The 15,695-nt window shown below is 41.9% G+C and overlaps 3 protein-coding genes across 3 annotated transcripts; 1 reads left to right on the top strand and 2 right to left on the bottom strand.

The window, feature by feature from the left end:
* Positions 1-214: 214 nt before the first annotated feature.
* On the bottom strand, positions 215-1,262 carry LOC143888606 (uncharacterized). The gene is made up of 2 exons (XM_077393048.1): positions 446-1,262; positions 215-270 (listed from the first exon to the last, which is right to left on the bottom strand). The coding sequence occupies exons 1-2, from the start codon at positions 1,260-1,262 to the stop codon at positions 215-217; spliced, it is 873 nt and encodes a 290-aa protein (XP_077249163.1).
* A 9,017-nt stretch (positions 1,263-10,279) lies between these two features.
* Positions 10,280-10,927, top strand: LOC143888605 (uncharacterized). The gene has a single exon (XM_077393047.1). The coding sequence runs from the start codon at positions 10,280-10,282 to the stop codon at positions 10,925-10,927; it is 648 nt and encodes a 215-aa protein (XP_077249162.1).
* A 2,302-nt stretch (positions 10,928-13,229) lies between these two features.
* LOC143888604 (uncharacterized) lies at positions 13,230-15,034 on the bottom strand. Its single transcript, XM_077393046.1, has 2 exons — positions 14,458-15,034; positions 13,230-13,261 (listed from the first exon to the last, which is right to left on the bottom strand). Exons 1-2 carry the CDS (start codon positions 15,032-15,034, stop codon positions 13,230-13,232), a joined length of 609 nt encoding a protein of 202 aa, XP_077249161.1.
* Between the last annotated feature and the right edge of the window lie 661 nt (positions 15,035-15,695).

The raw sequence follows: 15,695 nt of genomic DNA, 5'->3' as shown, positions 1-15,695 counted from the left end.
TGAGGTGTACTAGATGATGCTGACTTGAAAGTAGTTCAAAATTACCAGTCATGTGGTGGGATGCCCTTGAATCAATGAGCCATGATATAGAAACATCGCTAGAAAGGAAACAAGATGAGCTACCTGGTTGGGCAAAAGTGGCAATGGGCTGCTTACCTCGATCACGTAGGAGCAAAAGTTCTTCATACTCAGCTCGGTCAATCATCATGGAGGCTCATTGAACCAAAGGAGTAGCAGCAGAAACAGGTGGCAAAGCAGGAGAAGCAGATCCTGTAACAGAGGCATGGGGGTGGCTATCAGATGTAGCAACAAATGCGGTGGTAGACCGAGATGGACGAAGCTCCGGATGTAAATCATAACAATAATCAATAGTGTGTCCCTCCATACGACAGTGTGAACAATATCGAGACCCCTCCCCCTGAATCACGACCACGGCCACAGCTACCTCCATCACGGCTACGGCCACGGGAACCTCCATCTCGTCCTCGACCAAGTCTAGTAAAACTACGAGCACGATCTCCCCCAATGGATGTGGCCAAAGCGGATCCATCTAGAGGATGATCACTAACTGGAACCGTTCTCATCCGCTGTACTCGAGAAAATGGCTCGGAAAGAGATGGAAGGGACCAAGAACTATAAATCTGCTGTCTCATCTGAAGATAATCTGGTCCTAGAGAATCAAGATAGTGAACCACACGCAGTTTTTCTTGACGCTCTGCAAGGATGATGGGATTGACAGTGAAAGGCATTAGTGTGTCAAGCTGCCTGCACAATGAAATATATGAGCTATAATGATCTATTGTGGACATATCACCGTGCTGAAATTTAAACCACTCTGAGAATAGATCACACATGTGAGTAATGTTATCTGCTCTTGAGTACAAAATCGCAGCTTGGTCCCAGACTTCCTTAGATGAATCAAGATACATCATATTAGCAGCAAGCTGCGAATCCATACAACCCCATAAGAAGGATCGAATCACTGCATCCTCTTGTTCCCAGTTGGCATAAGTGGGATCTTCCACATCTGGAGGAGACTGCTCAAGAAAACGAACCTTGCCTCGACCCAGAAGATATATACAAACTGCCCTCCTCCAAGCAGGATTATTATTTCCATCAAAACGAATAGAGGTCATTTGGAGAGGAGGTTCTATGTGGGTCCCCATATGAGAATAACTAGTGGAGGGAACCGTAGATGGAACAAGAACCCCATCAACTTTAAGGGAGGCCATATGCTGCGAAGATGAATCAATAGGATTCATGACGCAACCAACAACAGTCGGCAACCACTACGCTAACGCTGATAACAATTACCAACAAGTAACAAAAAATCCTATCACCAACTTAAGCAATTAATAATAGTGAACATCTACACTCTTCCACAAAATACTTCCAACACATCCACCAAGTAAAGTAGACACCAACAAACAACCACCATAATGAAGGTGACAAAACCCATGTAAGATGACAATACCTCCCACACAACCACCAACAACAACCAATTAACACTTCGGTCTCACGGCAATAATCAACATCCAACACGATACCCACGAGCAGTAGATAATACGAAATCAACAACAATCAACCTCACCCTCCAACAAGACCCCACACATGAACCAACCAAGAGATCACAACACGAATCATCAACCAACTACGGAGAAACCAACAATCAACAACACCACCACTTCTACGAAACCATAAACAAATCGATTACCACGAGAAAATACCAATAATAACCATTGCACAAGCCACCAATATCAAGAGAAAGAGTATGGCAAACCTCTTTAGTTCATTAAGAAGAGCCAAATAGGGGATGATTTGGTCACAAAGGGAAACCAGTATGGTAGAATCACAAAATAGAAAGAACTAGGGTTAGGGTTTTAAACGGATCAGATACGGGATTTAGGGTTTGGGGTTGCCAGATGGCCAAGGGAAGGGGACAAAAATATAGTGGGGGTGGATGAGAGGGTTCAGCTAGGGTTAGGGTTAAAGAGGTAATGTGGTTAGGGCTAGGTTTAAAAACCCAAAAAAGAGGAAGAAAGAACTCTAAAAAAAAAGGAAAAGAAGGGGTTGAGGTTTGAGGGTTTAGATATGGTATCTTTTTAGGGAGGAACAATAGTATCATTGGAGTCGATACACGAATCACTTTGAATACAAGAAGCTGCGTAGGTGGATTAGTCTGAGTGGAGAGAAAAAAAAGGATCCGTCCATCCCCCCTCCCACCCCCCACCACCACCACCTTTGATTGGGTTAGGACGATCCAATGGGGCTAATTTTTGGGCCACACCCTATCCATGGAAGGGCCTTCCAAATGAATGGTTTTGATCCCCCGAACATGTGGGCCCCCACCCTGTTTCTCCACTCGTGTGCAGGTAACCTACCTGTACACTTGTGTAGGAACACTTCTCTCTCTCTCTCTCTCTCTATATATATATATATATATATATATATATATATATATATATATTACTTTGTCTTTAGAGAACATGATGCAAAATGTCACTTCCAAGGGTTTCCATAGCTTCCTCCCTGGCTTCTCTTTGAATTAAAGAACCTATATGAAACAGCAGCAACAATATCGGTTTAGGAATGTGAAAACTATCAATTTTAATTGTTCAGTTACCAAAAGCCCGATTCCTAACCACCTAATTACTTATTTTTTGCCATTTTTCATTGAATGTTAGCCATTTAGGTTATAAATACGCATTTGTAGGTCAACCATATACATCAATTGCAGTAGGGACTGCCTTACCACCAGAGTATCCCAATCTTTATTGGCCTCAAACTGAAAAGTTCGTTTTTTTAATTTTCAAGAAAGAATCATCTTTTCTAATAATCAAGGAAAGCTAGAGAAATAGAAGAAAAGACTGACCTTTATTGCTCATAAACAATAACGTGTCACCTTCTTCAGAAAGCATCTCACTCACTCACTCACTCTCTCTCTCTCTCTCACTCTCTCTCTCTCTCTCTCTCTCTCTCTGTGTGTGTGTGTGTACGTGCCACAATTACAACCAGAACAAAACTATAGCACTTGAAATACTCAGAAGAAAAAAGATTGAAACAGTCAAATACAATAAAAATTAACAATCAGAAAGAAATCTCAGAAATGAAGAAAACTAGTGGAAGTGCTCAATCGAAGGAAGTAGTAAGGGTAAAAGAGAAGAGTGAGATTTGGAGAGATTTCTGCAGGGAAGATAAAAATTTGGGGGGGAGGGGGTAAAGAACTAGAAACAAGAAAAAAATACACATTTTGAACAATACTTTGTCTTCATCTTAGAGAGAGTTAAAAAAGAGATCCTAGAAAGGAAACAAAACAGATATCAAGTCTTAGGAATGAATACCCGACAAAGATTTGCCTACAGAAGAGAGAGATTACATACTTAAAGAATTAGCATTTCTACTATTTAGGAAATAATCCAAACTTCCCAAATCCTAAAGGATACTTAGGAAACAAGATAAAAATAAAAGGAAACTAATATTAAGGGGAATATCCTAGCTATAGCAAGAAATAAGGAAACCTACTACTAAGGAAATCAAGAGGATCTTCTAACTAATCTTGAGTACGTAACATTCCCTTCCTCTTAAGAGTCCTTGTCCTCAAGGACTAAGATCCTTCTACTTGTATTATTTCTTCTTCCTCGTTTTCAAATCCAAATCCTTCTAATATCGCCAACTGTCCTTGACATTGATAGAGTGGGCTATACTTCTCATCGCAATTATAGCATAATCATTTCTTGCGCTGCTCGATCAATTCGGTAGGTGTTAATTTTTTTGGTGGTAATGGTCCTTCCTTCATGAGGGCAACTGCTGTAGGGGTCGACATCGATGAATTTGGTAGTGGTGGGTGCGAGTATCGACCACTAGCTAGAGATAATTCCCCATGTAACAAGGCTAGTTGGGAAGCATGCTGGAGAGTAACCGGTTGAAACATTTTAACACCGGTCCGGATATCGTCATGAATTTCTGAAACAAAACATTCTATTAAGAATGATTCGGGTAATTATACAGTTCGGTTGACCAATCTCTCAAATTGCGACTGATATTCCCAAACAGATTCCGTTTGTTCTAATTTTGATAGTTCTCCTCCTGGATCGTCGCTTCCGAGCGGCTCAAACCGAGCACATAAAGCATGCTTGAATTTTGACCATGCCATTACACCCATGGTCTTCTCCATCCAGCAAAACCATGGTATTGCATCCCTGTGGATCGATGCCAAAGCTGCCATACTCTCATCTGGTATTTTATTGAACTTTTAAAATTGTTCAGCACTAAAAACCCACCCGATTGGATCTGATCCGTCAAATCTTGGAAATTCTAGACGAAGGGTACGAAGATATGTCTGCATGTCTCTAAAATTTTCTTGATTTACTTGTGGTGCTACGGGAGAGTCATCCACTAGATCTTGAACCTTTGATGATACCAAACTTTGGCATGCTACATCTAAGGCTTCCAATTTCTTTAGAATATCATCAAGAATATGTCCGTGCGTGTCGTATCCTTCCTTGAGCGATCAAATCTCTACCTCCATCCGCTGGTTTCGGGTAGCATGACTTTCATTAGCCATAGCTCTGATACCAGATGATACGACCCCTTGGATAAAAGTAAAAATAAGAGAGAAAGAAACAATGTAGTCCTAATCGAGATGGCCAAATCTCCTAAAACAGTCCTTGCTTTTCCATTCATACGTTAAAAAGAAAGAGATTACATACTTATAAAATTGGCATTTCTACTATTTAGGAAACAATCCAAACTTCCCAAATCCTAAAGGATACTTAGGAAACAAGATAAAAATAAAGGGAAACCAATATTGAGGGAAATATCCTAGCTATAGCAAGAAATAAGGAAATCTACTACTAAGGAAATCAAGAAAATCTTCCAGCTAATCTTGGGTACGTAACAGTCAACAACACCGAACTAAACTTGAGGTCAGATTTTCCTCTAGAGGGGGCACACGAGTACTATGGGCATTGGTGGATCATCCCAAGAGGGCCGACTAGCAAGCCCAAATTTAGATTTTCATCTATCTAACATTTGCATGCCTTGTAGCATGTCAACACATTTTCAAGTAATTGGCATGTTGCCTTCTTATGGTTTCTTATTTGATTTTAGCCCCTTTACATTAGCAAGTTTATATTCTTAGGTTGTTTTAAAAGCAACTTTCCTAAGCTATTTTAGTTCTTGCTGCAATAGGATTTAGGAACTATTTTATTCAAGCAAATTTCGTAGGATTTTCCTTTTTGTTCTCTTTTATCTTGCCTCTTTGAATATTGGTGTTGTGCGCGGTGGATGATATGTTGCTAATCTTATTTGATTGGATTATGTTGCTGATCCTATTTGTTAGGAATTAATACGTTAAGTATTTGAATAAGTCATGTATTTGAATAAGTCATGTACCGTTAGCATGACTCTTGTTAGCTACTTTATCTCCATGATCTTAGGATTAGATCATTCCTAGTCTGTAGCAGGAACTTTCTGATTAGTTGTTGCTTATTATCTCTATTTAAGGAGATTAATTGAATACAGAAAGTATCTGATTATAAACCCAAGGAAACGTGTTATCAAGAGTCATTGTCTTCTCTAATTGACATGAGTTACTGCCACCTCTAATTGGCAAATTCCTTTGTGCACATTACAACTGGTATCAGAGCCTACGTTCCTACACCATGACCGACAACCCTCTGGCTAACATGAGAGTTAGAGAGGTTGCGGAGATGATGCAGCAGCAAAAGGAGTAGCAAAACCAGAGAACAACATCCCTTTGCAATTGGTTCACGAAATGTAGAAAGAGATTCACCACTTGCGTGAACTATCCCTATCCCAAACAACCGCTCCTTCAGCCCGACCTCGTGGATCACCCCCTGCTTCTTCTTCCGGTAATGGAGAAACAGCTCCTGCACCCCTTCCTAACCTGCCAAAAGTTGAACTCCTAAAATATGATGGAACTGAGGATCCAACCGGTTGGATTATGCAAGCTGATCAATATTTCTTGCTAGACAACACCCTCTGGTCCAAAAAATATTGTATGCTTCCTTCTCCCTTAAAGGCAAAGCCTTACAATATTCTAAGTATCTTCAAAATGCAGGTCTCATCTCGGATTGGGCCTCATTCACCAAGGCTTTGGACCGCTGCTTTGGACCTACAGAATACGAAGATCCAGATGGTGCATTGGCCAAGCTACACCAAACTACTACTGTTGCCGCATATGTTGATGAATATGAGATGCTGTCAGATCGTGTGAAAGGATTACCAGAGAGCTTCCATCTCAAGAACTTCATAAGTGGGCTCAAAGAAGAAATAAGAGACATTGTGCAACTCCTTAGACCATCCACCATTGATGAAGCCATAGCCCTTGCCTACATAAAAGACAAAAAAAGAAGACTTCCTTCATATCTTCCAAATCCGTGCCAAACACTTACCACCCCAAATGCCCTAGCCTGAACAAAAAACCAACTATCCCAACTATAAGCCATGCCGAGATGAAGGACCGTAGGGAGCGCGGTCTATGTTATAATTCTGATGAAAAATTCGTCCCTGGCCATCGATGTAAAACCCAAACCCTCTTTCTCTTGGAAGCCACTGACGACAACCCAAATTTTGTTGATATGGAGTTATCTGATGGGGATGATGAAACACCCTTAACCATATCTCTCCATGCCATCTCTGGTACACAAACTCCCAATACCATGAGAATCACTGCAAACCTTGGCCACAAAACCATTGGCGTTTTAATAGACTCAGGAAGTACCCATAACTTCCTTGATGATGCAAGTGCATCTTGCGCACTCAAGAAGATCAACGGTCAAGATCATTAGAAACTTGATCGGACCGTCAGAATCCCTCTAATCAGAAGATATTATGCGGCGCTCAAATCATTGGTCCACGTTGATTACTACTCTTCAAGAGAGTCCTATTTTAGATTGATTTTCTTTAAGATTTGCTTTAAGTAATTTTAGCAATTTTCTTTAGATGTGACGTCCAAGAAAAGGAATTGGTTAATAGTTTCACTTTTATATAGATTTAGTTAGAAGATTTTTAGGAATTTGATTGAGGTTAGGAGTTTTATTGTTTTGGAAAGTTTCTTTAGAGTAGGAAATTAATTAACGTATGATTAGGATTATGATTAGGATTAGTCTTTTCAAAAGCCTATAAATAGGCATCATTGTAAAACATTTTGATCATTATTGGAATAAAATTCGGTTGCCTATTGTTGCTTTTTATAGAACGTCCACTAGAGCCACCTGTTGCTCTTTTGACCCTCTATGAGAGAGCCACCTGCTGCTATCTCTACAACAAGCCATCTGCTGCTTGTTTTTGCCGCCTCAATTCAATCTGCCACTATGCTCATGCGTTATTTGGTATCAAAGTATCAATCCGTTGCGTCGCCCTGCATTATTTGGTATCAAAGCATCAATCTGTTGTGTCGCCCTGCGTTATTTGGTATCAGATCTAAGGGAACAAAGGATTCCATCTCCTTTGTAATCTTGGATCAGAAAAATATTAGTGGTCACCATGTCTCTATCACGAGCGGATATAATCTCCAAGATGTTTAAAATTATAAGTGATATGGAAGAACGACAACGGGTTCGAGATGAAGAACAACAGGTTCGCGATGAAAAGTTTCAAACTCAGATCGACACCCTTACTGAGTAAGTCAAGGCGATGGTTGATAGATTAGACCAGCGTGTTGGTGAACATAGTTTGAGCAAAGCACAATCTCCATCTATCCTGAAGATCCACAGATACCAGAAGAACCGCTCCTTGAGGATTCCCTGGAGGAAGAAGACGAAATCGATAAGGATGCCGATGAAGAATTGATTGAAACCGAGTTCAAAGCCCTTGATTCCGACAAAAGCGAGAGCTACTATCTTCTTTCGCAAACAAGGTTAGATGAACATAGCGAGGGCAAGCTTTCCACTCAAATCAAATTCCATCGTTTGCCCGCACGTGCCACCTGGTGGAAGTATCTAATCTGTTGGAAAGGCCTCCAATTCCAAGTTGGAGCAAAGAGTGCTAACATATCATTTGATCTGAACTCGTGGTCGAATTCTTTTCAAGAAAGGGGGTCTAATGCAGGTGCATCTTGCGCACTCAAGAAGACAACGGTCAAGATCATTAGAAACTTGATCGGACAGTCAGAATCCCTCTAATCAAAAGATATTATGCGGCGCTCAAATCAGTGGTCCACGTTGATTACTACTCTTCAAAAGAGTCCTATTTTAGTTTGATTTTATTTAAGATTTGCTTTAAGTAATTTTAGCAATTTCGTTAAATGTGACGTCCAAGAAAAGGAATTAGTTAATAGTTTCACTTTTATATAGATTTAGTTAGAGGATTTTTAGGAATTTGATTGAGGTTAGGAGTTTTATTGTTTTGGGAAGTTTCTTTAGAGTAGGAAATTAATTAACGTATGACTAGGATTAGGATTAGGATTAGTCTTTTCAAAAGCCTATAAATAAGCATCATTGAAAACAATTTTGATCATTATTGGAATAAAATTTGGTTGCCTATTGTTGCCTTTTAGAGAACGTCCACTAGAGCCACATGTTGCTCTTTTGACCCTCTATGAGAGAGCCACCTGCTGCTATCTCTACAACAAGCCATCTGCTGCTTGTTTTTGCCGCCTCAATTCAATCCGCCACTACGCCCATGCGTTATTTGGTATCAAAGTATCAATCCATTGTGTCGCCCTGTGTTATTTGGTGTCAAAGCATCAATCTGTTGCGTCGCCCTGCGTTACTTGACCCCAGTATGGCAATGAAAACTGGGATCCAGAGGCAAGAAAATCAACCAGTCAGTGTCATGGTTGCCAATGGGGAGACTCTACATAGCGAAGGACGGTGCACCGATGTACGGCTTAACCTCCAAGGTACCTCTATCTCCACCGAATTTCACTTACTTCCTCTAGCAGGGTGCGATGCTGTACTGGGTGCTCTTTGGTTATGTACACTCGGTCCAATCATTTGGGACTTCAAGAAGTTAACAATGGAGTTCAGGCACGAAGGTCGTTCTTGTGTTCTTTATGGAGATCACCAAAAAGATGTTGCTGTACTAAACCTAATGGAGCCAAGTCGACAACGTGGGCTTCTATTTCACATTTGTGGGGCCCAATTCACTCCAGCAGGTTCAGGACCAATTAATTCCAGCTCATCAGGTCCGTTCATAAGCTATTGCAGCGTTACAAGGACATATTTAGTGAGCCCAAGGGCTTGCCTCCATCTCGGGCCCAGGACCATCAAAATCCCTTAATCGATGATAAACCTGTAAGTGTTCGTCCTTATAGGTATGCCCATTTTCAGAAATTAGAGACTGAGAGGCAGGTTACACAGATGTTAAAGGATGGTATCATTTGGCATAGTCACAGCTCGTATTCCTCTCCTATCTTGTTAGTAAAAAAAAGTGATGGTTCATGGTGGCTTTGTGTGGATTATCGGGTCCTAAGTTCTATCACGGTGAAGGACCGATATCCTATTCCGGTGATAGATGATTTATTTGACGAATTACATGGAGCCACAATTTTTTCAAAGAAGATCTTCTCTCCGGCTATCACCAAATACGAGTGGCCACGGATGATGTCCCAAAAACGGCTTTCCGAACTCATGAGGTACACTATGAATTTTTAGTAATGCCGTTTGGACTCACGAATGCTCCCTCAACCTTCCAATCGGTGATAAATGAAATTCTCCGTCCATATTTACGAAAATTCATTCTTGTTTTTTTCGATGATATTTTGATTTATAGTCATAACCTTGATTACCATTTGAAGCATTTACAGGTTACACTATCACTTCTAGAGCATCATCACTTACATGCCAAGGAATCTAAATGCCGATTTGCTTGTGAAGCCATAGACTATCTTGGCCCTATTATTTCCAAACAGGGAGTGTCCGTAGACCAGGAGAAAATTAAGTGCATAATTGATTGGCCATTGCCACAAACTGTGAGGGCACTACGAGGCTTCTTGGGACTTGCCGGGTATTATCGGAAGTTTGTACAAGACTTTGGTACAGTAGCAGCCCCTCTCACTCAAATGTTGAAGAAAAATCAGTTTGTGTGGATAACCGAATCCAAGGAGGCTTTCAATAATTTGAAGCGAGCTATGTCTTCTCCTCCGGTTCTAGCTCTTACAGATTTTACAAAGCCATTTATAATTGAATGTGATGCTAGTGGGAGAGGCGTGGGGGCTTTTCTAATGCAATCTTAACACCCTTTGGCTTTCTTAAGCCATGCTTTGGGAGCTAAACAACTCAACTTATATAAGAAGGAGCTATTGGCTTTGGTGATGGGCATTAAAAAATGGAGACCATATCTACTCAACAATCGGTTTATCATTCGGACAGATCAGAAGTCCCTCAAATTCTTGTTGGAACAAAGAATTGATACTCTAAAACAACAAGAATGGGTCTCTAAATTGTTTGGTTATGATTTTGTCGTAGAATATAAAAAGGGGACCCTCAACGGAGTGGCCGATGCACTATCTCGACAAGATCTCTTTGGCATTTCCACCATTGTTCCTCAGTGGTATCAAACCTTGAAGGCTGGTTATCAATCGGACCAAGACTTACAGGACCTTCTCAAGCAATATAATGAAGGTACACATGATCATTACTATTATACTATTCGTGATGGGATTTTGTATCACGAAGGGATACTACTTTCAGCGACTAATGCAGCAAATGAAGACATTACCCGAGCCATGCGTGAGGCTCGATGGGGGGCCATTCCGGCTTCCACCAAACATTGCACAGGATTGCTAGAGATTTTTCATGGCCTGGACAACGTTCATATGTTCGAGATTTTATCAGAAAATGTGACGTATGTCAGCGAGTTAAGGCGCAAAATGTCAAAGCATATGGGACTTTGCAACCAGTGCCAATTCCTAAGGTTATCTTTGAGGACAGTAGCATGGATTTTATTGAGGGTCTGCTGAAATCCCAAGGTAAGGATACTATTATGGTCATCGTGGATAGATTATCTAAATATTCACATTTTGTAGCTGTCAAACACCCCTTCATGGCTCCCTCAGTCGCAAGAGCATTTGCTGACAGTTTTATTAAGCTTCGTGGGATACCAAAATCAATCGTTTCGGATCGTGATAAAGTCTTTATCAATTACTTCTGGCAAGAGCTATTTGACCTTCAAGGTGTGCATTTACAGCTATCATCGGCTTACCATCCACAATCGGACGGTCAAACCGCGATTGTCAACAAATGCCTTGAAAATTATTTGCGTTGTTTTGCTGGACTTCAACCGCGAAATTGGGTTCTTTGGCTTTCCTTAGCCGAGTTTTGGCACAACACCAACACACATTCATCAACCGGCTTCACTCCCTTTCGGGTTGTCTATGGTATTGATCCTCCAAGATTGCTCTCCTATGTCAAAGGTACAAGTTCAGACTTGGATGTAGAAGAAGCTTTGTTCTCTCGGGATGAAGTTCTCCAGTTACTAAAGGAAAACTTACAAGTGGCTCAAGAACGAATGAAAAGATTAGCAGACCAAGGGCGGACTGACAAGGAATTTTGCGGTAGGTGATATAGTCTATCTTCAACTTCAACCATATCGGCAAAGTTCTGTTCATCTTAAGAAGGTCACCAAACTTTCTCCCCGGTTTTACGGTCCTTACAAAAGTCTTGAACGAATTGGGACGGTTGCTTACAAACTTGATCTTCCCATTCATTCTAAAGTGCACCCGGTTTTCCACATATCTCTTCTTAAGAAACGACTAGGAGATGGAAATGTGGCCCTTGTCGAGCTCCCTGGAGAAGATGACCAAGGCCAGCTTCAACCAAGGCCACTGGCAGTACTTCAAGTCTGTAGAAGGAAGCGTGGCAGACGGTTCTACAAGGAATATCTGGTCCAGTTTGAAGGCACCACACCTGCAGAAGCTACTTGGCTCAATGAGTGGACCATGCGCAAGGAATGTCTCAACTTCAACCTTGTGGACAAGGTTGCTTGAAGGAATGGGAAATGTTGCGTGCGGTGGATGATATGTTGCGGATCCTATTTGATTGGATTATGTTGCCGATCCTATTTGTTAGGAATTAATACGTTAAGTATTTCAATAAGTCATGTATCATTAGCATGACTCTTGTTAGCTATTTTATCTTCATGATCTTAGGATTAGATCATTCCTAGTTTGTAGCCGTAACTTTCTGATTAGTTGTTGCTTATTATCTCTATTTAAGGAGATTAATTGAATAAAGAAAGTATCTTATTATAAACCCAAGAAAATGTGTTATCAAGAGTCATTGTCTCCTCTAATTGACAAGAGTTACCGCCACCTCTAATTGGCAAATTCCTCTGTGCACATTACAATTGGACAGAGCTTGTCTCTATAAATGGAAGGTTGTATGGACGAACATGTTTCAATTATTTATTGAAATGGGCAAAGGCTTACTGCTAATTTTATGAGTTGCTATTTGTAAACAACGTCTCTTATTTAGAGATGACGAATCCAATAAAGAGGCAATTTTGGCATTGAATGAAAAGAAGGGTATTTTTGAAGAGACGTTCATTTCTCTTTCGTTCTTGGAGTTCTCTCCAAACATGGACCAGCTCTTAAGCCCCACGATTATCTTTTTCGTAATCTTTTGATTAGATTGTATGCTCCATTGTTGATCGTATGTGGGTCCGACATCAATGGGGTCTTGTGACAATGGAGTTTCTTTGTTACCCTCTTTGACATATCGTGGGTTTTGTGTAGATTGTGTTAAGATTATTTTCAAAATAAAATTGGATTTGAAAAGGTTCCACTCTTGGAGAGTCTTGGCCCTATGGTATTGGAGGTATTTATTATAAGGGACCATATCGTAATGGTTAGATTGGATTTTTCTCTACTGGCAGGTATTATGTACCCCTTCGCATCAAAACATTGTACACACTAGGGTCAATGAAAGACCTCACCCCATCTTCCACCAACTTTTGACTCACTATTATAAACATAATGTGATGATGTTAAACGAAGGATTGCTCGGCAACCATGATCAAACATGGGTTTCATTATTATGTATGTGTTTGATGATCGGAACCGTTGATATGATGCGCCACCCAGTGGGCCAATGTCTGATAGTGAAATGAGATCAGATTTGGAAACATATAATCAATGGTCATTATTCATCAGAATGTTAAAATCATCCCATAGGAGTTAATTTTGATACATAGAAAGTAGGGATTTTTCCTTAAGTTAGCGTTACCATTTGCAGCAGTTTTTGAAACCATTTTAAGTAAATAAATCATTCACTGGCTTTAATGCAATCTGTTGCAGCTGTAGTGGAAAAGAAGAAATTGACTAAGCAATAGATGTCCTTTCTAGTTTTTGATTATGTAAATACGGGGTCCACTTGTTCAATTATCAGAACCGTTTCTCTGCATCTAAATCCACTCCAATAGGACAATCATAAGGCTCTGTGGCCTTTAAATATACCGTGTTAAACATATAATCAACGGTCAGGATCCATCATATGAGAATCCAATTCCCACAACTCTTCCCCCCGTTAGAAATCAAATCACCCAACTCTTTCCTATTTATTTTGTTGGATTTCTCTTTCCTTTTTTCCCTCCAATTAAGCCACAATAGTAACTGAAAGATTTATTTTCTTTGATTAGCCTTACCCTTAAATCTCCTCACCATTAATACAAAGTAAACCTTTCTCTATAAATACTGAGGCTTGGATGAATGGGTGAGAAAACAAAGGTATTGTTAGGCCTGAAATCGGTTAACAGATATGACAGTGACGTAAGAGCCGAGCTGGAGGGCCCGAGGAGCTGAAGAGAAGGAAATAGAGTCCGGATGAAATGTGTTCTGCACAGAAGCAAACGAGGTCAGAATGACCGACCCGGAGTATACTCCGGACAGGCCCTTCGACACTCAAGTCAGTATGAGCCGGAGTGAAGAGGGAGTTTTAAGAGTGGTGGGTGAGAATTCAATACCCTGATTTATGAGCTTTGGAGGCCCTTTTATAGAGAAAAATTGGGGTAGTTGGGGAGTTAATGCTCCAAGACAGGTGTCGACCAGCTATAGGCCCGAGCTCACCTACTCTGTGGTAATTACCAAACTACCCCTGCTGACGCGGGGTCTGCGGTGGGCCCCCCTCAAGACACGTGTCGGCAGCTAATAGGCTGCTGTTTTTACACCTCAGCAGTTGCCCCCCAGTTCTCCAAGTTATTTTCGTGACTTGGGGAAATGTGGTTGAGTACATCTCTGATTGGTGATCTGGGCTAGAGGTTCGACCTCCACCCATTTGGTAAAATAATCAATGGCCACTACTACGAAGGTGCGCCTTCCGGAGGCCGGTGGAAAGGGGCCCAAGATATCCATCCCCCAAATCGCGAAGGGTAGCGGGCTGATGATTGGAGCCATAGATACAGCGGGCTGGTGGATGGTGGGGGAGAACTTTTGGCATCTCTCGCACCTCTTGACCAGGGTCAGTGCATCTTGTCTCAAGGTCGGCCAGTACAGACCTCTCAGCAAAACTTTGATTGCCAGGGCCTTGTCCCCCAGGTGCTCTCCCCAAATACCTTCGTGTGTCTCTTGCAGGGCGTACGCGGTGTCGCTGGGCCGGAGACACTTTAAGTATGGGAGGGTGTAGGACCTTTTGAACAGGTTCTCGCCATCGAGTGAAAACCGGGCTGCCCTTTGGATCACCTTGCGGGCTTCTTTCTTCGCCTCGGGTAGTTTCCCACTACGCAGGTAGTCGACGATCTCGTCCATCCAGCAGGACTCGTGCTTTACCTCCATGACTTCAGCGGCCTTTCTTTCGATACTGGATCTCTGTAGGAACTCCATACATATATTTTCGAGAGTCGTGTATCCGGATGCGGCTAGCTTAGATAGTACATCTGCTTTTGTGTTCTCTGTTCTGGGGATTCTGACGACCTCAAAACTTTTGAACTTGGTGGATAATTGTCGGACCTGGGAGAGGTACTTGATCATACGCTCGTCGCGGGCTTCGTACGTTCCTTGAATCTGATTTGTTACCAACTGGGAATCACAGTAGGCTTTCACCCTTTGGGCTTTGACTTGAACGGCGAGATTCATCCCGGCGAGGAGGGCTTCGTATTCTGCCTCATTATTAGATGCGCGGAATCCGAACCGTAGGGCATAATCTACGGTGAAGCTGTTTGGTCCGGTGAGAATCAGGCCGGCACCACAACCACCCTTGTTCGAAGACCCGTCCACGTACACTTCTCAGATGGGCTTAGCAGTTGACAGATCCTGTTCCGCTGGCGCGGGGACGATTTCTGCTTCAGCCTCATCTGCTGCCCGCTCCTCATGAGTGACTGACTTTTCCATAACTGGGGTTTGAACAACTTCAAATTCGGCAGCCTGTTGGGGGATGGAGCATTCAGCTACGAAATCTGCCAATATCTGAGCCTTGATTGCGGGCCTGGGCAGGTACCGGATGTCAAATTCACTCAGTTCCATGGCCCATTTAACGAGTCGCCCTGAGGTGTCCTGTTTATGGAGAACTTGCCTGAGCGGCTGGTCAGTTAGGACCTTTATCGTGTGAGCTTGAAAATATGGTCTCAACTTCTTGGCCGCCATCACCAGCGCGTAAGCCAATTTCTCAACCCGCTTGTACCTTATTTCAGCATTGTGCAAGGCTTTGCTAACGTAGTAGACCGGCTTTTGTTGGCTGTGCTCCTCACGAACTAGGACTGCTGCCAGAGCCAGGGGGCTTATAGATAGATACAAGAGT

The sequence above is a fragment of the Tasmannia lanceolata genome, unplaced genomic scaffold (assembly GCF_043159265.1).
Source record: "Tasmannia lanceolata isolate RefF3 unplaced genomic scaffold, GAP_Taslan_0.1 ptg000012l, whole genome shotgun sequence".
Lineage (NCBI taxonomy): Eukaryota > Viridiplantae > Streptophyta > Magnoliopsida > Canellales > Winteraceae > Tasmannia > Tasmannia lanceolata.
This window is presented reverse-complemented; position numbering and strand designations above follow the sequence as displayed.